The sequence below is a fragment of the Lygodium microphyllum genome, chromosome 25 (genome assembly GCF_053477565.2).
Source record: "Lygodium microphyllum isolate KBCC chromosome 25, Lygodium_microphyllum_v1.1.10, whole genome shotgun sequence".
In the NCBI taxonomy this organism is placed as follows: domain Eukaryota; kingdom Viridiplantae; phylum Streptophyta; class Polypodiopsida; order Schizaeales; family Lygodiaceae; genus Lygodium; species Lygodium microphyllum.
This window is the reverse complement of record NC_141159.1, coordinates 5905137-5931529: the sequence shown is the minus strand read 5'-3', so window position 1 is coordinate 5931529 and position 26393 is coordinate 5905137. Positions and strand designations below refer to the sequence as shown.

The 26393-nt window shown below is 46.1% G+C and overlaps 1 protein-coding gene across 6 annotated transcripts in view; it reads left to right on the top strand.

Annotated features, from left to right (window-relative positions):
• The window catches only part of LOC148013868 (uncharacterized), a 273317-nt gene that overhangs the window by 41887 nt on the left and 205037 nt on the right, over nucleotides 1-26393 (top strand). For all 6 annotated transcript variants that reach the window (XR_015688595.1, XM_087666324.1, XM_087666323.1 and 3 more), the window contains exons 5-6: nucleotides 24103-24241; nucleotides 25192-25280. Coding sequence is in view for 5 of the 6 variants with exons in the window: in XM_087666324.1 (XP_087522450.1) it covers nucleotides 24103-24241; nucleotides 25192-25280 (228 nt within the window). In the remaining variant the exon portion in view is untranslated. The remainder of the gene's footprint in view (nucleotides 1-24102; nucleotides 24242-25191; nucleotides 25281-26393) is intronic.

The window sequence follows — 26393 nt, the reverse complement described above, 5'->3', positions numbered from 1 at the left end:
CTAGATCCCGCGTATTTTCACACGGTATCAGAGCCTAGTTGGGCATGGCCTAGCTCAACTCAGCTCCATTCTCTGCTCTCTGAGCTTTGCTTGATCTCAATTCAACTCAGGTTTAATGTATGTCATCATTTCTTCACTTAAACTTCAACACTCACTATTGTCTGTCATAGCCAGCTGCACCTTGACACCTTGGAGCTTTTGTATCTCCTTCTACAGGCCACATCTTTGAGTGCCTTCTTCTGTAGACTTCTTCCTGACTTCAAGGCGCTTCATGCTGTCATGTAAATTGTGCACATTAGGCAGTCCATAGCTTGGTATTGTTGTTTTTTGAGCTCGCTACCTGTTTTTGGCTAGCGGCTGGTCATACAGCCCATTCTCTCTCTCTGTAGCGCGAATGGTCGTGTGAGCCTAGGACGTTTGAAGCCCTATGTTCAAACTCCCTTCCACTCAGAGGAATCATTGAATGGTTGCTTTTGCGCACTGTTGTGTTAGAAAAATCAGACAGGCTTATTTAACCCTAACAGAAGCCATAGCCGTTTGAGCTTCAAGCTCACAAACTCACTTCATTTTCTCTCTTTTGACACTTAAACCAATCTATTGCCACTCTGATTCATTGACTTACTTAGTGATAAATATCAAGGAGAAGATATTTGTGGAGTGTTTGGAAGACTTGGAATATTCAATCAAATATTATCATCAAGCTCCTCTTCCATCTCACTCTTCTCACTCCATTGGAAGGTTTTGCCACCCTGATCCAAGCTCCCAGCTCAGTTTTCAGCAATGATTCAAGTAAAATTTATCCATCACATCAGCAAGGAGGGGGCTCAAGTTGAAGGACAAGACAAGCATCAAGAATCATCATCAAACTCAAGCATAGTATCTCTTGATACTCCATAGTGTGTTTTCACACTACCTCCTTGTGTCCTTTGACATATTCAAGAATTAACTCATTGCTAGTGTGATCTCACTTACTTGATGTTGATGTCAATGACAAACAAGAAGATCTCTATGTGGAGACACTTCATGAAGAGTAACATGACTTGTGTTGCTTATCTACAATACATAGAAGATTTTTGTGATCTACTTGTAGGAAGACAAGGAGCTGACTATATCCAAATGCCATCAACATTTCAATTTGTAGAACTACTTGCTACCTTGGAGAAAGTGCAAGATTTTGAAGACATTTCTGCTCCCTCAAAGATAATGATATCTTTGCTTGAGGGGGACACGAACATGAAGACTAATGCAACTAATGCAAGTAAGGTCAATAAAGAAGAAGACCAGGAGAACCTAGAAGAAGAGGACAAAAAGATCAAAGTGGTGGACACTGAAGTTGCAAGCAAAGCGAAGAATAAGTACAAGATCAAGCTAGACTACATCGACAAGAAGACCTGCAATGAATTGAATATCTATGTCAAAAGAATTGCTAAAAATTGCAAGGGCTGACTGTCATTGACCCAAATTTTTACTAGACTTTTTAGCTTGTAATGCCTAACCCTAATGCTTTTGACATAAGCTTGTAAACTCCTCATGTAGCCTTTGTTAAGAAGATTGTTAGGGTTTGCATTGAGGACACAGAGTGTACAACCACGACAAAAACACAAAGACACAGACACAGACACAGAAAGCAAAACTCAAACCCTAAACCCAAAACTCAAAACTCAAACACAAAAACTCAAACACAAACAGAAGAAGGGAGCGAGAGAGCACGACTCTGAAGTGAATGAATACTGTAAATGAATGTAAGAGTGTAGAGTGTGCTCAAGGGCAGAGCAATGTCGGAGTGTGACGTCCACCGAAGACGGATCCCAAGTCTATAAACCAGTCGGAGTGTAGGAGTGCTGAATAGTGAATGGCAGCAGGCTGGTCACCAATACGCAGTAGTCTGGAGGCTGGAAATTGGTAAACGCAGCAGTGTACCACCGATCGGGGGCTGGAAACTGTGCACAGTCTGATGTAAACAACAGGCTGAAATAGTGTCTGAGAATGTCAAGGTCTGCAATGCTGAAAACGCAGGCTGGCTGACCCTGGAGATGATGGACAGCAGGCTGTATAGCAGTTTGGGACAGTCTGGAGTAGTCGCCAACAGCTGAGAGCTGTCGCCTATAGCAATGGACAGGCTGCAGATGATGTGGCTGTAGTCGATGATGGCTGGACAGTAGATGGAGGCGGGTTGCAGGCTGGAAATTGGGCGCCAACAGCAGCAGAGGGTGTGTGGGCTGGTGTAACATGCAAAACAAGGATGATTGCTGAATGGGGGCAGCCTGTCTATTTATAGATATGGAGGGGCGTCCCAAAAATTAGGGTTTCTACTAAACTTTCTTGAGCCGCTCCTCGTTTTAGGGTTTCCACTGAACTCTCTCGAAGTGCTCCCTGTATTAGGGTTTTACTCTAAAAGAGCATTTTTAGTGTGCTTTGGGGCTATTTAAGAGGCTAATCAGCAAGTAATGCATATTTTAGCTCGACAGCCTTGTACTACAGCCTCTGTATAGTTTGTGAGGCCCCTATTACAGCCTCTGGATGTCCACCATGTTTGTGGTATCCACACTTAGCCTTTTTCTGCGACAGCCTCTTGTGTTTTGCTATGTTTATGGTGTGCCCACACTTTGCAGGTGTTGCTCTCACTAAAGCCTCTACACACTTTGTACTTTTGGTTGTGATTGAGGGGTGTTGAGATTTACAATCACCCCCATTGTGGCCTCTTTGTATGAGGCAGTTCTGGGCTTAGGACATGTAGGCAAACTGAATCCCATATGCACAGAAAGGGAAATTGCTACCCATCCAACAACTATAAAGCATTGTACTTGACTACCACTTTAATATATGATGAATGCAATATCATGATGCTTTACCATTCGAGTTAGTGTATTGGTCATTGTCAGTCTTATACGCAAGATTGTGTTTATGAGTCCAAGTCTCAATCTTGTAACCTAATTCACTTGTGTAACAAGTTAAGTCTTGCCTATGTCATCATGAGCATAATCTTCATCTTCGATCCACCATAGCCACTACCATGCTCTAGATCCCGCATCTTTTCACATTCACTGTCAATAGTACTCTTAGCTGAGCTTCAATCTTTGTGCATCCTCTCACCTCTCACACTTAAGGCAAAGATATCTCTCATGGCATGATCCAAGACGAGTCCATTGTAAGGAGGTAGTCATGTCCAATGGTGAACAATGGTGGCTTGTATTTGCCAAGGGTATACACCACTCGTGTGTGTAGCATGAAAGTATGCTTTTATTATGTATGTATTGGCCACTTTTTACACTTACTTTTGTTAGAGATCATAGCTAGGCAGGCAGGCAGTTTGCACAGCAGTCTGCACAGTCGGACTGCCACGTGGCAGTCCGATTGCCTGCAGCCCAGTTGGCTGCACTGCAGCCGACCTGTCCTGGTTGCGCCCTATTTTCTGGCGCCCTCTTTTTGCCCCGGTTGTCGGCTATTTATACCCGACGTTCCCAGCAGTCTACACACTTCTCTGACGCAGATTACAGACCGGTGACGCGCAAATTCTATCTCTGTTCACAGATTTCAGACAGTAGACAGTGCAGACTGCAGCAGACTTCGAGGTGGACAGCAGGTTGCATTGTCGAGGTGGAGACACGCAGTCCAGCGCACTGCGCCCGTGTATATATCTGCATATCTTTGTATTCAGCATTCTTTATACAGCAGATCTTCATCGTCCACTGTCTCTTTCTCTCTCTTCTCTCTCTGCGTTCTCTCTCTCTCAGTCCTACGCTTCCGCACCGCTGCACTCTGACATGGTATCAGAGCAGTGTTTGAGGGCTGACTGAGCGCAGAATCAACCTGAAGAGGAGTTTCCATCGCGACACAAATTTGTGTTTTTTGCGTTTAAGGGCAGACAGGAGGGCTGCGCCTTGGAACAAGGCTGAAACGAGTGTGGGCGCACAGGAAAGGAGTACAGGTGGTGGATTTGCTGCTGTTTACTGCTGTTTGACGTGGAGGAAGTTTGAGTTTTCAGCCTACAAGTGCAGGTTTTGCTTTTTCATCGCCTCCGGCGGGTGAAGAAGGTTCAGGACGCGGAAGAGCCTTAGCAGGCTGAGTTTTCCCAGTCAGAGGGGGTTGCTTTTGCGTTTGTGAAGGCATTGCAGGTGAAGATGTCTACAGAGATGGACTTGGAGTTCCAAGCGATTATGGATCGGAAGGTGCCTGTCTTACCGGCTCTTCCTACAGATCAGAAGCTCGACGGCGACAACTACCGCATTTGGCGTGTCATGATGTTGGCCATCCTTGAGTCCTATGATTTGGCGGAGTTGGTACAGGAGGAGATTGACCGGCCCTCGGTAAGAGATGAGTCCAAACTCTCTTCCGATGCTCCTACGGAGTTGGCCAAGGCCCAGTCTCATTGGGACAAACTGAATGCCAGGATTCGATCCTTTCTCTTTCTATCATGCACTACAGTCGTGATCGCTCACATCGAGCACTTGACGGTGGCTCGGGAGATATAGCTGGAGCTTGATCAAATGTACAATCGGATGACCCTAATGAAGAGGGTTTCTTTGGAGGTACAGATGCGGACCTTGTCCGTAAATAAGTCTTCTTCGCTACGGGAGCACATTAACAAGCTAAGGCAGCTACAGATGTAGGTTCATAATGCGGGGAAGCCGATTTCCTCCGAAGACATGACAATCACACTATTGTCCCAGTTGCCGCCACGATTCGGTACATTTTACTTTGCCCTCATTGCTTCGGGGCGAGAGTCTACTCTTCGATAGGAAGAGTTGGTTCCTATGGTTTTGGACCAAGAGGAACAGTTAAAGGGACAGAATGCTTCCAAGTCGGAGGCGTTGACAGGTCAAGCCTCTCAGAAGAAGGGGAAGGACCAAAAGAAGAAGAAGGGGGATAACAAGTCCAAGAAGGACAAGGACAAAGACTCCACATGCCATATTTGTGGAAAGACTGGCCATTGGAAGAAGGATTGCCCTGACAAAGACACGAAGGACACCAAGAAGAAGGACACCAAGGATTCTGGAGCGGTGGCTGCACCCTCATCAGCTGCATTTCTTCATCTAGCTGTCATTAAGGACGCTTCGCCGAATGCTTCTGATGCTGCGATGACGGCTCCCCAAGCTCGAGAGTGGATTGTTGATAGTGGTGCCTCACGGCACATGACTCCTTCATCAGATGGTGTTGCCCATCTGCGACCCTCGCGTGGGCAGATTCTCATTGGAGATAGCTCTTCAGTTTCTGTTGCAGGTCGGGGTAAGATGCAGCTTATTCCGGATGGACGAGGTGGTACCCATACCTCAGAGGTTTTGCATGTACCAGGATTAGGGTACCATCTCCTTTCAGTTCATAAGATTTGCTCCCTTGGCCTTTTGGTGGAGTTTGACAGTACTACAGTGCGAGTCCTTGATCGTGGATCGAGGAAGGTTCTCTCATCCGGATATGAGGAGAATGGCATTTACAAACTGAAGTCTTCCACTGCCCTCACTACTCTTCTTCTTACCTCACAGTCACAGTCAGAATTATGGCATGCTCGGTTTGGTCACCTGAACTATGACTATCTTCGGAGGGCGTCACGTGGACAGCTTGTTTGAGGGTTGCCGGATATAGTGGTGAGCCAGCAGCCATGTGTCTCCTGCATTCGGGGGAAGCAGCATAGGGATGCCATTCCCCACACAGCTTCGCGGCGGTCTACTTCACTGATGGAGCTAGTATCTACGGATCTATGTGGCCCTATGAGGAATGAGTCCTTGCGTGGGAGCTCTACTTCATGCTGATCGTGGATGACTATAGCAGGATGACATGGGCCTATTTTTTGGCATTAAAGTCAGAAGCTTTCTCGCACTTCAAGGATTGGCTTCTCTTTGAGGAGAACTGATCAGGCCGGAAGTTGAAGACCTTGCGATCCGACAAGGGAGGTGAATTTGTGTCTAATGAGTTTGCTCGGTTTTGTACAGATAGAGGAATTCACCAGGAGTTTGCCAATACCCATACTCCTCAAGAAAATGGTATTCTTGAACGGAAAAACCGCAGTGTGATCGAGATGGCGCGCACCATGATGGAGCACCGACAGACCCCTCAGGTTCTGTGGGCCGAGGCTGTGGCTACTGCAGTCCACATCCTTAATCGATCCCCTACTTCGGCCGTGGAAGGGATGACTCCATTTGAGGCTTATTTTGGGACGAAGCCAGATGTTTCTTACTTTCGAGTCTTTGGGTGTGATGCCTATGTTCACATTCCCAAGGCTCACCGTGATAAATTTGAAGCAGCTTCCCGAAAACAGGTATTTGTTGGTTACAGCTCCCAGTCCCAAGGCTACCGACTGTATGATCCCGTCAAGCGGGATGTGTACACTAGCCGTGATGTGCGGTTTGTGGAGGTTCCGGCTACTTCCACGGGTGAGGAGCATCCCGTTCTTGGAGATCCAGGGGAGAGTTGGGCTCCTTCTACAGTTCCACTGGAGCCCGTGCCTTTTGATTATGATTCTGTTTCTGACACAGAGTCTACTGTTCCACCGGACACCTCTGAGGAGTTACCACTGGTGGATATTCCAGAGTCTTCTGCTGATGGAGAACGTCGAGGGGAGGTTCGGCCTCCTCCTTGCTGGGCCCGTGACACACTTCGTGATTCAGGGATCGAGGGGGTTCCTGAGGAGTGGGGACCGCAGGATGGTCCGCGGCGGTCACGGAGGCACCAGGCACATTCTACGGAGCTTGTTTGCTCCAACTATTGTTTGATGACCCGTGTTATGCAGGATCGTGAGCCCACCTCCGTGAAGGAGGCTTTACAGTCCGCCCCATGGAAGAAAGCTATGGAAGCTGAGTTGGAGGCTATTGAGAGGAATGGCACTTGGTCACTCATGTCCCGCCCCTCGAAGAAGAAGGTGATTGGAGTCAAGTGGGTCTTCAAGACCAAATACCTCAGTGATGGTACTTTGGATAAGCACAAGGCTCGCCTTGTTGCTAAAGATTTTGCACAACGCCCAGGTATTGACTGTCATGACACTTTTGCCCCCACAGCTCGTATGGCGACCATTAGAGCTGTTCTTGCTTTGGCTGGCCATAGGAGATGGCCTGTTTATCAGTTGGATGTGAAGTCGGCCTTCCTCAATGGTGATTTAAAGGAGGAGATCTATGTTGAGCAGCCTCCTGGCTTTGGTTCTTCAGATGGGAAAGTCTACAGGTTGAAGAAGGCCTTGTATGGCCTCAAGCAAGCCCCGCGTGCATGGAACGAGAAGATTGATTCGTTCCTCCAATCTCAGTTGGGATATCGGCGGTCCAAGGCCGATCCGCAGCTGTATGTACACACTTCCACGGATGGTTGTGTGCTGTTTGTCTTATATGTTGATGATTTGATTGTCACAGGTGATGCTGCATAGCAGGTCTAGGAGACGAAGTCAGCTTTACATCGGACGTTCGAGATGACGGATTTGGGTCTACTCCATTTCTTTTTAGGCCATGAGATTTATCAGTCTCAGAAGGGAATCTTTATCTCTCAACAGAGATATGTACAGGAGCTCTTGGTGTGTTTTGAGATGGAGGATTGTCGGGCCCTCGCTACTCCTATGGATCCGAATTGGAAGGCCACTTCCCATTCAGCTTCTCCTTTGGCGGATGCGTCCCGCTATCGACAGTTGATTGGGTCCTTGATTTGGCTTCTCAACACCAGGGTTGATCTATGTTTTGCTGTTGGGCTCTTGGCAGGGTTCATGAGTGAACCTAAGACGGTGCATTGGCAGGCTGCTCAGAGGATACTTCGGTATCTGAGGGGGACGTCTGATTTGGGGATTCATTACCCCGCAGGGACAGATGGGTAAGATCTTGTACTTGCAGGTTGGAGCGACTCGGATTGGGCCAGTGACGTGGACCACAGGCGGTCTACTACAGGTTACTGTTTTACTTTGGGTGCAGGTGTTATTTCATGGAGTAGCAAGAAGCAGCCCACGGTAGCCCTTTCGTCTACTGAGGTGGAGTATCGGGCCGCGTCTTCCACCACATGCGAGGTTGTGTGGCTTCGGAGATTATTGGAGGAGCTTGGGTGCCCCCAGACTCGTCCTACATTGTTGCGATGTGACAATGAAAGTTGCATTGCTTTGGCAAGGAATCCTGTTTTTCATGCCCGGACGAAGCACATTGAGATCGAGTACCACTTCATCCGAGAAAAGCTTCTAGATGAGACCATCACTGTGGAGTATTGCAAGACGGAGGACAATCTTGCGGATTTGTTTATGAAGGCACTTCCTCAGGCTTTACTTCGGAGACATTCCAGATCCCTCAGGCTTCTGCCTTGCCCAGGCTCTGAGAGGGGTTGTTAGAGATCATAGCCAGGCAGGCAGGCAGTCTGCACAACAGTCTGCATAGTCGGACTGCCATGTCCTGCAGCCCAGTCAGCCGACCTGTCCTGGTTGCGCCCTATTTTCTGGTGCGCTCTTTTTGCCCCGGTTGTCGGCTATTTATACCCGACGTTCCCAGCAGTCTACACACTTCTCTGACGTAGATTACAGACCGGTGACGCGCAGATTCTGTCTCTGTTCACAGATTTCAGACAGCAGACAGTGCAGACTGCAGCAGACTTCGAGGTGGACAGCAGGTTGCATCGTCGAGGTGGAGACACGCAGTCCAACGCACTGCGCCCGTGTATATATCTGCATATCTTTGTATTCAGCATTCTTTATACAGCAGATCTTCATCGTCCACTGTCTCTTTCTCTCTCTTCTCTCTCTGCGTTCTCTCTCTCTCAGTCCTACGCTTCCGCACCGCTGCACTCTGACAACTTTATTGTCCTACACTCAAGTCACTTTGTGTGACTTGACCTTTCTAGGATGATATTAGTTTTCTGGAAAGTTTTGATATTTCTATTTCGACATCATGTCTTTGGAGAGATTTTTTCCTACTGAACCATTTGAAGTTCTTTAGAGATTCCTAGGGTCGTGTAGTTCTTTATGGAGATTTTTGCAAGTTATGTGTAGGGACTTTTGGATTGACGAGTTCTCATGGGAGATTTTTTTGTTTTCTCCATATATAGCAGTTCTACATAGATTTTTTGTTTTCTACAAAGACATCTTAATGAAGAAAAAAAATAAATGTAGAGATTTTCTCTTGTCCTCTTTATGTTTTAAAGAGGAGAAATACCATTGTAAAGTGTGAAGTTGAATAATAGAGATACGGTTTCTTTTTGCTCCTCACTTTCTCCCTCCTCTCTCCTTCTCACTCCACTCTACCCCACCTCAAGTGCTTCTTGGGATCATAAAGCTTGTATCCTTTGGTCACCTTATTGTGACAAAAAAAGATGTGCTTCTTCAACTTGGTGCTAAGGTTGCCCTTGTGTTTCTTGTTCACATCAACATAGGCATTGGATCCAAAGATGTGAAAATGGGAGATAGAAGGCTTTTTTCCAAAGAAAGCCTAGTATGGAGTTATGCCCTTCAAGGTCACTATCGGAGACTTGTTGAGGTTATGAACTGTGGTAGCGACTGCCTCTCCCAAAAGGTTGTGAGGAAGTTCTTGATGCTTTGGTATCAAATGAGCCATCTCCAACATGGTTCAATTTGCTTGCTCCACAACATCATCCTTTAATGGTATGGTTGGATGGGAATACTCCATTCTGATCCCATGCTCCTTATAAAACTAGTGAAACTTCACTTCACACTTCACTGGAGTCCACCTCTCTACTGCGCCCCACCCCACTTACCTCACCCCACCCTTCACTTGACTCCATCTCTGTTGTGACATTCTCTATGAATGACTTTTCTCTTCTCTTCAACATTATTTGTCCTTTTTTTTTTTCGTAAAAGGTAATTGTATTAATTACGAAAAAAATACAAGATTACTTGATTACAAGATACATGACGACAATCTAAGCCATCATGTGAAGAGGTTCTAAGTACTACAAGTTACAACGTCATGGCAAAGACGCAGAGGAAATTGCCATATGCCAGGGACGTAAGTCCTCCCTAGAGAGCAAATCAGAATGTTGGAGAAGATCTAACTGCCAATACAAGAGGCCCTTAAGCCTTGCAATATGCCGCTGAACATTATAGGCGGAGTCAAAAAGAAAAGCATTCCGAATGGTCCAGTTATGCCAACAGCCCCAATATCGAAGAAAATGATACATGAGCTTCATATGTGGCTGTGCCAGAGTGGGGTATTTGGGCTGCCCAAAAACCCAATCAAAGGGGCGCAGGGTGAAACCAACCACCCCTTGCCAAACAGCCGACAAAAATAACCAGACTTTCTTAGCGATGGGGCAAGAAATAAATCGGTGGCGGGCGGATTCCACAGTAGTGGTGCAAAAGAAACAGTTGCCATTGGAGATTCGTCGCTTGGAAAGAGCTGAAGCAAGCGGAAGACCACCAATCATCACTCTCCAAAGAAAGACTTTATATTTGAAGGGTGTCTTGTTCAACCAGCCCTCCATCACAGTTGCCCTCCACCATGACCGCGATTTACGCAATCCCCATAAAGCATTCGCTTTAGTAACTAGCCATTGATGATCTTTAATCAGAAGATGATACACTTGGTTAGCAGAAGCTTTGCTTAAATTCAGCTGGCCTTGTAGGTCCCAATCCTGCCAGGGATGATCCGAAGCAAGGGCAGGAAAGGGTTGTCTGCTCTGGAGCATCCTCAAAAGCTGTTCCCATAAAGGCCTATATCCACGAGGGATCCTGAAAAGCCTCCTAGCTGTACGAAACGATACAAGCACATTGCGACTGGCAAGGGTGGCATCCGCAACTGAAGACAAGCCCAAACGTGCCATCCGGTTGAATTGTGGTCTAAGCTCATGTTTACCTTCCCATGAAAGTAAACGCGAGACTGCCAGCAATTCCAATTGAAAAGAGTTAGTAGCTAAGCGATTCTCCGCTGGATGCCACTGAGCCTTTGGAGGACCTGTTTCCAGGAACATACCAAATGAGTAAGCAGCGACGAAAACGAACTGGAGAACCGCGAATCAGCATTAAGAACATGCCACCAAGAACTCCGGATTTGGGTATTGCCATGCAGAAGCCATGGCCCTCAAGGAAATAACGGGCTATATCGACCCATGGATGATGATCCGAGCACATGGCGCGGAAAAGAGACCAACGGAGTGCCTGCATGTGAGTTTGGGCATCTAAAATAGCTCCGCCACCCATGCGTTAGGGGGTGCACGCATGCGACCAAGAGATCCAGGAAATACCTGCATGCAATGAGTCCTTCCATAGCATGAAACGAATAGACTGAGTAAGAGCATTCAGAGTCGTAGTAGTCCAGGGCAACAATGGCAAGAAATATGTGAGCATTGGCAACATAATTGTTTGGGCTACTTTGAGGCGAACATGGAAGGGCCAGGCTTGAGATTTCCAATACATAAACTTAGCCACCACTTTCTGAGAAATCCACTGCAGAAGCTGCTTTGGGGGAACATCAACACCCAAAGGGTACCCAAGGTGCCTGACAATGGAGCCACGAGGAACAACCAGACCCTGCTAGTCCAAGGACTGCAAATCCGACTCCGTGCAGCTGAGAATGGCTGATTTGAGCGCATTGATACGAAGGCCGGACGCCTGACCAAAGAGACCCCAAACCTCCAATGCTTTTCGAAGGTTATCCTTGTCCGCACGCAAAATCATAAAACTATCATCCGGCAGGGATTGGCTAATGAAGTGCTGTCCTGTAGGAAGCGACAATCCGGCCAACTGAGAAGAGGCTGCCATATGAGATAACATCGAAAGAACTGGATGTGTCGCAAGGGCAAAGAATAGAGGGCTTAAAGGGCACCCTTGTTTGACAGAGCGGGCAAGGACAAATGGCTCAGTAACACCTCCGTTCAGCATGACTCGCGAAGACACTGCAGCGCTAATGGTGTAGATTAGACGAGACATCCGAGCACCAAAGCCCATAGCAGACATAAGTTTAGCAACGAAAGACCAGTCCGGATAGTCAAAAGCTTTTTCCAGGTCCAGTTGAATCAGTACTACCTCCTGATTAGAATGCCTTGCATAATCAATTGCCAGTTGAGCATTCAATACATTGTGCATAATATTTCGGCCCTTAATGAAACCATACTGTAGAGGGTGCACAATGGCAGGGAGATGCTTATGGAGCCGATTCGCCATTACTTTTGAAAAGATTTTGTACATTGAACCCATCAAAGAAATTGGGCGCCACTGTGTCAACTTAGATGGCGAAGGAACTTTTGGAAGCAGTTTAATAAGTCATTCTTTCCATGAGGAAGGCATGATTCCCGTTTCCCACACCTGTTGAAACAAAGCTTGCAATGGTTTCGCCAGTTGGGTAGCAAAAGCTTCAAAGAACTCATTGGTGAGACCATCCCAACCCGGACTTTTATCCTTGGGCAAGTGTAACAAGACGTCCATAACCTCTGCCTCACAAATATCTGACTCCATAGTAGCTTGCATGTCTTGCGGAAGCTGATTGCGGACCAGGTCATAAAAAACCGAACGGGCCTGAGTAATTTGGGCTGAAGGTGGAGAAGTGGAACCGAGAAGGTCACGGAAATAATTCCTGCACATATGCACAATAGTCTGCGGATCCAGGATAAGGTGGCCTTCTGCATCCTCGAGTCTGGTCATATTCTCTCGAGCAGGAGAGGCATGGAGAGCTCGAAAGAACTTATGGGTGTGACATGCACTATCTTGCAAAGTCTCCGTCAGATGTTGCAGTTTGGCCTACTGATATGATTTCAACTGGAATTCTTTAATAAGATCAGCCACCCGCATGGCCAGTGCGAGCAGAAATGCATCATCCGGAGTGTCCACCAGCAGAGAACGAATCAAAACCAGCAGGTCCTCCGCTGCCTGGCGACGCCGCCGACAAAGAGAGGCATGATAGATCCCATACTGCCGAGCAACCCGCTGCACATTAGAGAGCAATCTTTCAAATGACGCAGTGCCCTGAGAGGAGAAGTCCAAGAAGAATCTGTCAATCAATTGCTGCATATAGCCCTGAAAGATTGCATGCTTCAAGTAAGACGAGTTGAAACGCAAAGGGAGTCTCTCCAGAAATTGCTTGAAAGGTGCAATGGGTTGTGCAAGCAGCTCGAGCTGCAGAGGGAAATGGTCCGACAAGGCATATTGCTGCAACACTTTTATTTCGAGCATCTCGGGAAGAAAATCATCATTCTGCATGATATATATACGGTCCAATCGCGACCATGTTGTTGCATACTGGGTAGAATGGAAAGTAAACCCTGTAGAAGACGGGTGTAGCCAGGACCAGAGATCTTGCTTAAGAACAGCAAGAGCCAACTCATGCCACATACGACTTTCCGGGGCATCCATTACCGAATGCTCCGATGTGGACTGGGAAGAATCAACACACATATTGAAATCCCCCATGAAGAAGCCTCGTCTGCCAAGTGACAAGGAGGTCTGCAAAGTCTGCCAGAGCTCCTGACGAGATAACGAATCATTTGGAGCATAGAGGCCAAGTAACCATAAGATTTCCCCTTCGAATAAAATTTCAATCACCAAAAAGCGGCCATGAACATCATTTTTAATAAGAACAGGCTGATATTTGTCATGCACAATCATGAGCACACCCGAATAATGCATGGCCTGTGTCCCTGCATAAAACAAACGAAAGCCATGGCAATCCACAACTTTTCCGGCTTCACCGTGACTCTTGTGCTCAACAGCGCACAGGACATCCCACTGATTCTCATATAATACAGTCCACATGGCATGTTGCTTGTGTCGAGAACAAATTCCTCGCACATTCCACGTGGCTATTTTCATGTGTATTCAAAACAAAATCAGGTACGAGGCACAGCTTGCCTCGATTTGACTTTGTCAGCGAGAATGTCTAGGACTCCCTTGTCCAAGAAATCTGCCAACACCGCAAAAGAGTTCTGAGGACCAGATTTGGAAGTAGACGGCATATCTGCTGGCTTGGGGTTGGAACGGGGATAACGACGGTCCCAGGGGTAATGACGTTGCCTCTGGTATCAAAAGCCACCTTAGCAGGTGGACCCTTTGGACGATCCGAATACATTTTCCTGGCGGGCTGAGGACGGGGGGCAAAGGAAACCATAGCAGGAGTAGAGCGCTCGGAAGACAACATTTCCTTCCTGCGCATATATGTACGCATGGAATCTTGTGAGGTAGTAGGCACAGTATTTTCCATGCTAGCAACAACCCTGTTGCCTTTTTTTGCACGTACTTCAACCCAATTAGTGGCACGGGAATCCAGACCCGAAACCTGTTGTTTACCTTTGGCCAGAACTTGGGGCTGGTGGATAGTATCCAGTGATGGAGCATCACACACCATATCTTCCATGGGCGGCGCAACATGGCCAATATCTGAAGTGTGTTGCTGTTCCGGGTATTCGGCCATAAAATGCCCCAACTGTCCACAGGAAAAGCAATGTCCTGCAAAATTGCCCCATTTCAAACGAAAGTGTAACGGATGCATGCCAGAGCAATTGAGGCGTAACCAAGCATGCCTTTTTCTTGCAGTGTCCCATAACATACACAAGTAGTTGCGATTCACAGCCTTGAGACTGGGAGGGACCAGAACAGTGCCCACAGCGGCCATAGCATCCTTCAATAGTGGCCAATAAACAGCCAGACAATTTTCCACTTCTACCCACACAGGGCATTCACGTTGCAGCAGACGCTGAAAATCTGCCATTGGGCGCCATGGAACCACATGAACCAACCGGCGATAAAAAAACAAAGGCAGTTTAGACAGGAGAGCAGCACGGTGCGTCTCCGATTTCAATAGGACCTCAAAAAAACCTCAGGACCCAACAAAAATCTCTTCAACACATTCCCCTTGTAGTAGATTGTGCAGCCATTGGCGAATACGGGAAAGCAGCGGGATTCGACCAGTGAAGAAGAGTATCACAGCGCGATCATAAAACACCGAAAAGGAGTGTAGGACAGTTTTTGGGTCCACGGTGGCTTCCAGAACATCGTCAGGTGCAGAGTCAGAAAAGATTTTCTGATTATGTTGAACATAATCGCCAAGCAAAGTGTTGGCAAATTCCAGCAAATGCTCCCAGTCAACATCCTGAGAGTCCACAGAATCCGAAGCAACTTGAGCATAGGAACGATCCTGATGAACACCTATCTCTTCCGAAGTATGCTTGGTACGTTTACCCGCAGGCTGGATGTCAGGACCAGGGGGCATCTCTTCGTTGCACAGAACCATATCCTCAGGTTCCTCAGCATTAGAATCCGGGCCAAGTGCTGCCACCGTTTGGTCTATGAAATCCAGATCCAAACCAGCCATTGTGTATCACGATCTGATCTCGAAGGAGGACTGACCCTCTCTCTCTCCGGCTCTCTCTCTCCCCCTCTTTTCTGTACAGAGGTGCTGTCCAGGGGTGTACTCTGCAAGGACAGCTAATGAAAGCGGAGCTTTACCTGTCACTGTGCAGGGGCAGAAGGGCGAAACAAAGGCCTGGCGGTCTCAACGGCAGAGCAGGACAGGCTGGGGCGCAGGGCAGGGATCCGTCAGCAGTGAAACCCTAACTGACAAGGTGGAGGGGCGAGAAGCAGGCGCAGAGGTCACAGCTCAGGCGGGTGAGGGGCGCAGGCGATGGGCCGTCCGAACGCAGGGTGGGGGACTCAGCGGCCGTGGACAGGGCGTCAGGGGCAGGCGACGGACCTGTGAGGAACGAGCAAAAGGCGTCAGGGGCAGGCGACGGACCTATGAGGAACGAGCAAAAGGCGTCTCCAGGCGGCGACGAGCAGAAGACGACGACGTGACAGCAGGTGACGACGACGAGTCAGGCAAAGACGGCGCGGGTCCCCATCGCGTTACCACCACAGCCCCGCCATTTCTCTCTCTCTCTCCCTCTCTCTCTCTCCAACATTATTTGTCTCTGTCTTTGTCTCTCTCTCTCTCTCCAATATATCTCTAGGTAGCAATTTCCTCCAACATTTCTTGACTAGCATCTCTCTAGAATTTACAACAATTTTCATTAGACTTTTTTGGACTTGCATTTTACTCTGGGCTTTATCATTTGTTCTTAGATCTCTCTTTCTCCTTAGAGGTTCTTTGAATCTCAATTTCTCCTTAGAGATTCTCACTGCATTTCTCTTTTGCACTTCATGTGCTACTCTTGCCTAGACCTCCATTTCTCTCTAGACTTCTGCACCTCATTCCAGACTTAGTAGAGTTTCTTCTTGAAGCATGTTTTGTTGGGTATCTCACATGCCTTACTTACGCCTACGCTCATATGGGAGTGTGCGGGTGATCACTAGGACACTGGGGCACTTTTTACTCTCGGTAGGAGAGGTTTTTTCCCCCAGATTATGTGTACTATTTTGTATGTGCTTGTGGTGCACACTTACGGGCACTTACTGTGTTCGGGTGTGAACAGCCCCTTATAACCCTAAGGTATAAGGGTTATCATTTGTACTTTCAGCTCACACTCTATTCAGTACTATTGCATTGGGTGTCGTGCTCAACTCTGTCTCTCACTCTCACACTGTCTACTGCACTTCAGCTGCACCTCGATCCTCTCCCATCTGACATTTGGTATTAGAGCTCAGCTCAGAGCAGTCTTCAGTCTGCAGTCTGCAGCCCACTCCAGTTCAGCCAGCCCCCGCCAGTTCTGCCCCAGCCGCCTGTACCTGTGCGTGTCCTGCACAGCGTGCTATCTGTCCTGCACAGCGCGCCCTGCCCAGCGCGCCACCTGTACCTGCGTGCTGCCACCTCTGCCCAGCGTGTCCTCTGCCCTGTGTCTGCCCAGCGTGCCCCTTCGCCTGTCAGTCTGCCTGCGCAGCCTCCCTGCGCAGAGCTAGACTGTGCCGTCAGCTCCAGCTGCCAGCGCGCCACCTGTTTCCACCACCCAGTCCTGGGTACCGCCTCCTCTGCCCAGCGCGCGCCCAGTCCTGCCTGCGCGTGTCACTGGACCTGCACGCCTGTACCTGTGCGTCAGTCCGACTGTACCCAGCAGTCATTATCTCGGGAATCGTGCCCGTCGTCAACACGCAGAGGTAACATTCTGCACTTTTCTTTTACACAGGAGTTCGTGCAACAGGTTCAGGTTCAGCATTGGGAAACGTGCTGAACAGCAGGTTCAGTTTTCAGCATTGGGAAACGTGCTGTGTCTGTCTGTGACACATTGAATGCACATTTTGGGGCTTTTGTAACAGACATTTGTGAAAGAAATTTTGGGCAGAAAATTTTGGGGCTTTTGATGTTTTAGTGCTGCTGAGCACTAATTGCACCTTGGAAAGCGTGCATCAGTGACAGTTTTTGTGACAGAGTACCCTTTGCACATTAATTGCAGACTTGTGTTTGCTGCAATTTCTGGAAATTTGCAGATTTCCAGCCCGTACTGCGTTGACATTGCTCAATTGCCTTTTGGGAAATAATGGCAAATCAGGGAGGAGATGTATTCACCTATGTGTCCAAGGAAGACGGATTGGATGGGAACAATTATTCCCTTTGGTCTTTCATGATGAAGAATGTATTAGTGGCAAAAAATTTGTGGGATTATGTCAGTGGAGAGGAAGCACGACCGGGAGTTGTGGCTCCCGCTACTCCTCCTCCAGGAGGACGTGCAAGAGGGCAACCTCAGCCCCCTCCACCTCAGCCCGCTCAGCCACTTCCCCCAAGAACTGCAGCTCAGAAAACTTGGGATACACGGGATGCACAGGCTATGTCGCTGATTGCATTGGCAGTTCAGCGTTCTATCATTCCTCATATTCGTTCAGCAGCTTCTTCACAAGAAGCTTGGTTGATTTTGGAGCAGATGTTTGCAGGAAAGAATGAGACTCGCATCTCTTTCTTGAAGAAAGAGCTAGAGACTCTAAAGATGAATGAGGGTGATTCTATGCAGGATCATCTCAACAAAATTCAGGACTTGCGGGAGCAACTCATGAATGTGGATGAGTACTACTCAGATGCGCAGCTGATTTCTACGACATTGAATTCACTGCCTCCCTCTTACTTGGCTTTTCATACTGCCTTGAACCTCACTATGAGGATTTCGAAAGAGCCCATCACTTTCATTCAGCTTGTCAGTTTGCTTCTAGAGGAGGAACAAACTAGACGGAACAGTGGTGTGGATGGTATAGCCTCTGAGCAGGCTTTTATGTCAAGGCAGAAGGGTAAACACAGCCAAGGGAAAAATGCTTCGCAGAGTTCTGGTAGTAGTAACACTTCACAGACAAGTCAGAAACAGGGGGGTACGCAAGCCAAGAAAGGAAAATGCCATTACTGCAAGAAGCCTGGCCACTACATCACTGAGTGCAGGAAGCGCATCGCCAAAGAGAAGAAGGAGTCAGGGATGTCTGTTTCTGCAGCTCCTTCCACTGCTAGTGAGTCCGCGTCCTTTGTTGCAGACAGGGACTATTGTTTTTACACTTGCAGTTATGATGTCTCTTGGGCTGATAGAGCATTTAGCTCTACAGAAGATGCTGACACTTGGTTCTTTGACAGTGGTGCTTCACGGCATATCACATCTCGTAGAGATTTGTTTGCTTCTCTTGGTGCACCTCCCGTTGGGAAGTCTGTTCAGTGTGCTAATAATGCATCATACCCTGTTCGTGGTATTGGGGAGATTCAGCTTACAGCCATTGATGGCTCTATTCTCCGCCTACAGGATGCTTTGTATGTGCCTGGCATTAAGAAGAATCTGCTTTCCATTTCTTCTATGGCACGTTGTGGTTTGCAGGTCACCTTTGATGATGACCGTTGCATGGTCCGTGACAAGGAACACATGACATTGGTCTTGACAGGTTCTTTGTGTCATGGGTTATATGAGTTGGATGCTCTTTCGGTAGATCAGTCTGCATATTTGACATCCACTCTTACTCCTGCTATGTTAAAGGCAGAGTTATGGCATGCTCCTTTGGGGCGTGTAAACTATGGCAGCTTGATGCTATTACAGCGTACTCAGATGTTGGATGGATTACCTCTCTTGGAGAGACCTCCTGAGCATTTATGCGAGGGTTGCATTTTGGGCAAAATGCATCGTTTCTCTTTTCCCCGTGATGTTGCTTTTAGAGCAACAGCCAGATTGCAGCTTGTGCATTCGGATGTTTGTGGGCCCATGCAGACACAGTCATTGGGTGGTTGTTACTATTTTGTAACATTTATTGATGACTTTACACGTTTGTGCTGGGTCTACTGCTTGAAAAAGAAGTCTGAAGTGTATGATGCATTTTTGGCTTTTAGTGCACTTGTGGAAACTCAGTCTGGTTGCAAGATTAAGACTCTCCGTTCGGACCGAGGGGGGGAATACATGTCCTCTATGCTGAATTCTTATTTGCAGCACAAGGGCATTATCCATCAGTACACTACTGCATATACTCCACAGCAAAATGGGGTAGCAGAGAGGAAAAATCGGTCACTCATGGAGATGGCCAGATGTATGCTGAAGGCAAAGAGTTTGCCTCATAGTTTTTGGATGGAAGCCGTCATGTGCGCTTGCCACATTTTGAACAGATGCCCTACCAAGGCCTTGAAAACCGTCACACCTTTTGAGGCTTGGCACAGCCGCAAACCTTCTGTTGGCCACTTCCGTACTTTTGGGTGTCTTGCATATGCCCATATTCCACAGGTACTTCGAAAGAAGTTGGACAACAAGGCTGTAAAATGCATCTTTATGGGATATAGCAGCGAAAGCAAAGGCTACAGACTCTATGATCCCGTGACCAAGAAGGTTTTTGTCAGCAGGGATGTTGTATTTGATGAAAAATCAGAATTATCCTTGGCTGGTTTTGATACATATCAGGCTGTCCGTGATGTCTTTGAAGGGCTGCTGCCCATCACATTTGGTGATTCAGCTGGTACTTCAGCAAATGAACCTAATGTTCAGCCAGCTGCTCCTATGGAACATGCAGTAAATCAGCACATTGCTGAAACTGAAATTCAGCAGGAACTTGTACACAGTCAGGAAGCAAGACAGGTGCCTAGATGGTACACGCAGACTATGAGAGATAGTCATTTGGAAACACCCTTGGCTGGTCGTACTCGAAGGCAAACTCGACTGCATGATTCAGCACATTCCATGGAGTTTGTTATGGCAGCATGTACTCATGATAATGAGGAGCCTGAATGTTTTGAGGATGCACGACATAGTGTGCATTGGATGGCAGCCATGCAAGCTGAATTGGATTCTATTCATAAGAATCATACTTGGGATTTGGTGTCTTTGCCAGTTGGCAAGCGTGCCATTGGTACGAAATGGGTCTACAAATTGAAAAGGAATGCAGATGGATCCATAGATAAGTACAAGGCACGGCTGGTAGCTAAAGGCTACGCACAGAAAAAGGGCATTGACTATGAGGAGACCTTTGCTCCTACCTCCCGTATGACGACCATTCGGTCTATGATTGCCTTGGCTGCACATTTTGGTTGGAAAGTGCATCAGCTGGATATAAAGACTGCATTCTTACATGGGGAACTTCAGGAAGAAGTGTATGTACAGCAGCCCATTGGTTTTGCAGTTGAAGGCTCAGAAAATTTAGTATGCAAGCTGAAAAAAGCTCTATATGGTTTGAAACAAGCTCCACGAGCTTGGTACGCAAAGATAGATGCTTTCTTGCTTAGTCAGGGGTTTGTAAACAGCCCATCTGAGTCTACCCTTTATGTACATAAAGAGGGGGGATCCATGCTGATTTTGTGTCTATATGTAGACGACCTTTTGCTCACTGGAACACGTGCTGATCAGATTTCAGCATTCAAAAATAATTTACAGCAAACTTTTGACATGTCTGACTTGGGTATTTTGCACTATTACTTGGGCATCCAGTTTGTACATGATGCTAGAGGCATTGGATTATGTCAGTCAAGGTACATTGGGCAACTTCTTGAGAAGTTTGGCTTACAGGATTGCAAGCCAGTTTGTACACCCATGGAACCTGGGCTCAAACTGTCATTACATGATGACAGTGATTTGTTTGATATCCATACTTATGCTCCAGCAGTGGGATGTCTCATCTATCTATGCCTTACTCGGCCAGACATACAGTTTGCCGTTTCAGTTTTGAGCAGGTACATGCATCAGCCTCGTATGTCGCATTGGCAAGCTGTGAAGCGTGTGTTTCGTTACTTGCAGGGTACTAGAGCTCTTGGATTGCTTTATGCCAAGGGGGGACCACTGCAGTTACATGCTTACAGTGACTCTGATTGGGCTGGTGATTTTGATACTCGTCACTCCACTAGTGGCAATTGTTTCTTTCTTGGCTCATCATGCATTTCTTGGCTTAGCAAGAAACAATCCACTGTTGCCACGTCGTCATGTGAAGCTGAGTACAAGGCAGCCTTCACTACTGCAGTTGAGTGCGTATGGCTTAGACGCTTACTTGCTGATTTGGATGTATCTGTTACGGAGCCTACTCCTTTATATACTGACAGTCAGAGTGCCATTGCAGTGGCACGGAACCCTGTGTTTCATGCTTGCACGAAACACATAGAGATTCACTACCACTTTGTCAGAGAGAGGCTACATGCAGGTGATATCAGCCTTGTCTACTGTCCTACCACCAGCAATGTGGCAGACATCTTCACCAAAGCTCTTCCACGAGACAAATTTGAAGCATTTCGCGATGCTTTGAATTTGACGCCCTTTGGTGGCGGATGATCCTTGTACACTTGATCACTCTTCACTCCAGGGGGGTTTGTTGGGTATCTCACACGCCTTACTTACGCCTACGCTCATATGGGAGTGTGCGGGTGATCACTAGGACACTGGGGCACTTTTTACTCTCGGTAGGAGAGGTTTTTTCCCCCAGATTATGTGTACTATTTTGTATGTGCTTGTGGTGCACACTTACGGGCACTTACTGTGTTCGGGTGTGAACAGCCCCTTATAACCCTAAGGTATAAGGGTTATCATTTGTACTTTCAGCTCACACTCTATTCAGTACTATTGCATTGGGTGTCGTGCTCAACTCTGTCTCTCACTCTCACACTGTCTACTGCACTTCAGCTGCACCTCGATCCTCTCCCATTTGACATGTTTGTGACATTTCCAGACACTTCACAAGTTTCTAGGGATATTTCTGCAAGAGTGCACAATGGAAGAGGAACTGGAGCGAAGAGAAGGAATAGAGATGAAACACAAAAGAATAGAAGAAGTATTGATCTGGAAGCACTGATACAAGGCTGGACACAATCACCCCCTGCATGTTGTGTTGGCTGCACACAATCAGCCCCTGCATGCTGTGGAGGCATGTCAATGAGGGTGCTGGACTGATGGCAAAAGATCTGACTAAGGCAGGTATGGGAGAGTGATGATGGCTAAAATGATGATCTGATCTGAATGGTGGAGGCATGGGTGTGGGATTGCCCAAAAACAGGCACAGGATGCATGAACAGGCTGACCAAATACCAAAAGAATAGCGATGGCTGAAACTGGCTGCCTAGCTGAACACATGGCCAAGAACGAAATGCACTCCACTGATCATAAGTGGGCAGTGTGAACAGGCTCAAGTGGAGAAGTAGCAAATGCACACTCTGTGTAAAGAATAAGGCAAACACAAAATGTAAAAGTGTATGACAACATGGAGAACACAATTTGTTGAATGCTGAATGGTAATGAATGAACAATGAATATAAAGATGATACAATCAGTGGGCCTCAAACCTCTGTATCTCTAGGATCGGGGCAGAGGTCACTGAAGCAGGGGGTGGCAGAGTGTTGTATTCAAATGGGTCCTGAATAGGCAACAACAGTCTGAAATCTGATGATGATTGATGAATGCAGCTGTTTGACTGATAATGATTTCTGGAAAAGTGATGCTGGGCTGCTGGGCAGTCTGAATCAGCTTAAAATGCAGCCTGGTCTTCTGTAGTGGACAGCAGGATGACTATATGAAGGCTACACAAAGTGTGTGATGGCATGTGGTTGAGCTTCCCAGGGCCATATGAACAAGATGTTAGGAATTTAATCAAAACATTGCACTTTTGGACTTATTGTGCTAGTCTTAAAATTAATTTTTGTAAATCCAAGCTGGTTCCAATTCTAGAGAGCAATGGCTTTGTTTGCTTGACATGGTAAAACTTTTGTAATCATATTGTTCTTTACTTGGGTTATCCTTTGGCTTGGAGTAATATCTCCAAAGCAAATGTTTTACAGGATTATGTAGAAACTCCATGCTAAAATTGACTATTGGAAATTGTCTACTTGGCTTTTGCATAACAAATTTTGTCATCATGGCTTATATTCAAGTCTTCCTGTTGCTTAATATTGGATATGGATGCTTTCATGTCCATGGCAATTGAAGTCTTGTAGAAAAGTAAGAGAGGCAAGAAAGGTTGCAGACTATTGGTCATTGATAAATGGTGCTCTTTGAAAATTGAGATGCATGGTGGGCTTAACATATCAGATATTCATTATCATATGTTGGCCATAAAAGCTTCATTGTTGGTTGACTTTTGTCTAGCAAAGGCAGAGTTGGTCTCAAAGGCTAGCTACAAAGCATACTAATATGCCCACAACCTCCTTTGGAAATTGGATAGTGTCTTCTTGGAAGGTTGTTTTTGCATGTGTTCTACTTGCCTCTTTGACTTGGACCAAGAAAGACAGAAATCTGTTTATGTCTCAGGCAATGGATCTTTTTTTACAGGACTCACTCACATAGGAAAGCTTTGTGTGTGGTGCGTCTATACTCCAAAGATATATGGGGGTCTTAATATAGTGAATATTCTTTATCATGTGCTAGCAGCAAAGGAAACTTTCATGACTGTTTTCTTTGAGTGAAAAAAACCTTGGACAAATATGTTGGCTGTCATGTGTGGCAATATGAATACAAATGTGGTCATTGGATCAAAGATCATTGGGAAGAGGTTTGGGTGCTTTTGAGGGAAAAATTGGAGCCTGTGCAAAATTGGAAAAAGGTACACCCAGTGGTCTTGCAGACCACCATTATAGGGGAATTCTATATATATGGAAAGCCTACATTGGAGTATAGTTTTTTGGAAAGTCCTTAGTTGATGAGTAATGTGTCAAAGCTTATAATCTTTTGAAATTTGGCCTTAGGTATATTGCTTATGTAGTGTGTGTGTGTGAGTGATTAGTAAAATTATTATGCATATTGCCTTGTAAGTTTTGACTTCATGAAATCTAAGAGATATATCCAGTTGATGTTTGTTGAAACTTTGGATACTGGATTATGGAAGCTTGGGACACCGAACTCTAATTCCTTCATGTGTGTGATTAATCACAGATTTGTCTCATTGGATCCAAATGATAAGACAAGGCACCAAGCTCGTGAGCTCAAAAATATAAACCTTGATTGTAATGCTGCAGTTATTCGATTGGTGTTACATAAGTGCTTTGCAAACACACTGAATGTGTATTGTCAGGTGATTGACTGAGCTTGTGAGATCCAACTTAGTATGCTGTGTTGTACAATCTTTTTGGTTTCATAATGTCTGCTTCGAAAGCAATTTCATAATGTATATTCAAGTGATCAACCATAGGGGTGTACTTCATTTCAATAGCTGGGGTATTTAATAGGAAATAGGGTCTCTTGGGAGTCACCAAAACCATCAGTTTCTCTTCATTCTATTGCCAGACCAGGCTTTACATTTTTGATTTATCATATTGTTTGATTTTGAATAGTAGAAGAAACCCTTTTTGAGAAAAAAAAAGGATTAATGGTGGCAGAGCCCAAACCATCATGGTTGGCACTAGATTAGTGAGATCAAGGGTAAGATTATAGAGTCAAGAGTACTAGGGACCAGTAGCGGTAGGAGAGAGATCACTGTTCCATGGATTAATACACGGAAAACTTAGAAGAAACTAATCTAGTCAAATGCATTGGCCCTGTCTAGCATGCTATAAGAGTACAATCCTGATGAGTAAATCTAAGTATAATCATGATGGATAATCTACCACTAAGTCCGTGATAGGATGTAGTATATCATACATGAAATTGACAATATATGGTGTACATGTTTGTACTGAGGAAAAACGTTTGCCCAAAAGTCCAAAGGTTTGAGAAAGACAGACAAGGGAAAGTGGAAATAACTTCCAACGGAGCTTCAAGATATTAATATGCATTTGCTATATGCTGAGGCTGTTTTCCAGCAAACAAACTTGTTTATTGAAGGACTTCTTAATGTTGTCTTGAAACCTTACTCTCAAGCATCATTCCATGTTGCAGTGTGTATTTCTGTAATCATGCATTTTATGGCTAACAGATAGTCATGTTTCTTATATTCAATGTCTTGCATTTTTGTTGTGCTACATGAAAAAGAAATTGATGGGATTAAGCACAAAGAGGGCTGATATGTTTTCCATCTTATTGCAGGTAGGGATAATTGCTTTGATTATCACAGGAGAGCCTTGTGTTGGCCAATTTGTGAAGCCTGTTTCAATGATCAATTCCAAAGATTCGTGGTATATTTCTTTTATTCCATTGATTTGCAATTTTTTTTTCCAAAGATGATGAATTTTAAAAGATGTGATATATACATAGGGGTATTCTGGTCAGAAAATAACTGCCAATAACCAAGTTAAGAAGCGACAAGGCTACAAAAAAGAGGAAGACACAGCATGAATGAGGCACAAGATGGCTGGGATGGATAATGCCCAGTCATGGAGCAACAACTTCTCCAACTACAATACCAACAAAAGCTATAGAACCAACTTGCCATATCAACAATCCTTGTACATGGCCAATATGACCATGGATGTATGTAGTTGAGTCCCACTTCTATAAGTGGGATGTCTGCTTTGCTCCCCCCTGGGAATACTTGTTGTCGACCATGTTCGTACATTAGATTCTTGTTAGTGAAATCAGCTCTTAGTTGCTCTAAAGGGTATGTTACTACTAGCAACTTGCAAACACAATGGACTAAAATGGAAATCAGCAAACAAATAACCCACAATTGTGGAGCTAGAATGTTTCCACATTAAAAGTGTGATACCATGGCCCCAAATGCTAGTGCTTCTTTGTGGTTTTTCTTTTTTTACTAAAGAGTGGTCAATTTGGAGTACAAAGGCTGATGTTTAAGCTACATCGGAGGTGGGAGTTAGGAAAGAAGATGGGGACTGTTGGAGAGGGCAGTGCCAGGGCATTAAGCACCATAAAGGAGCGATAAAGCAAGCGAGTCCTCACTTGACACTTGGCGGCTGCACATGCAGCACATCTTCCGGGCAAGAGGCATGGAGAAGGTGACGAAGAGGCAGGATCCCTAAGCAGGAAGGCCATGAGGAATGAGGAAACTATGGAAATGGATTTTGTAGCTGCTGCTGCGAGGCAAGCTAAACTAATGTGGACATGGGGGAAGTGGAGAAGCAGACTCCAAAGAAACACCTTGCATTTGAGTGGGGTTTTATTAATCCAACTTTCCATTATAACTTGTTTCCACCAAGACTGAATTTTGTGGAGGCCCCATACTGAATTGGCCTTATCTGCTAGCGAATTATGATTCCTAATAAGCAAATGATAGGTCTGGTTGACAGAAGCTCTGGGTGAATATGTTCAACACAATTAGGAATCCTTTCTAG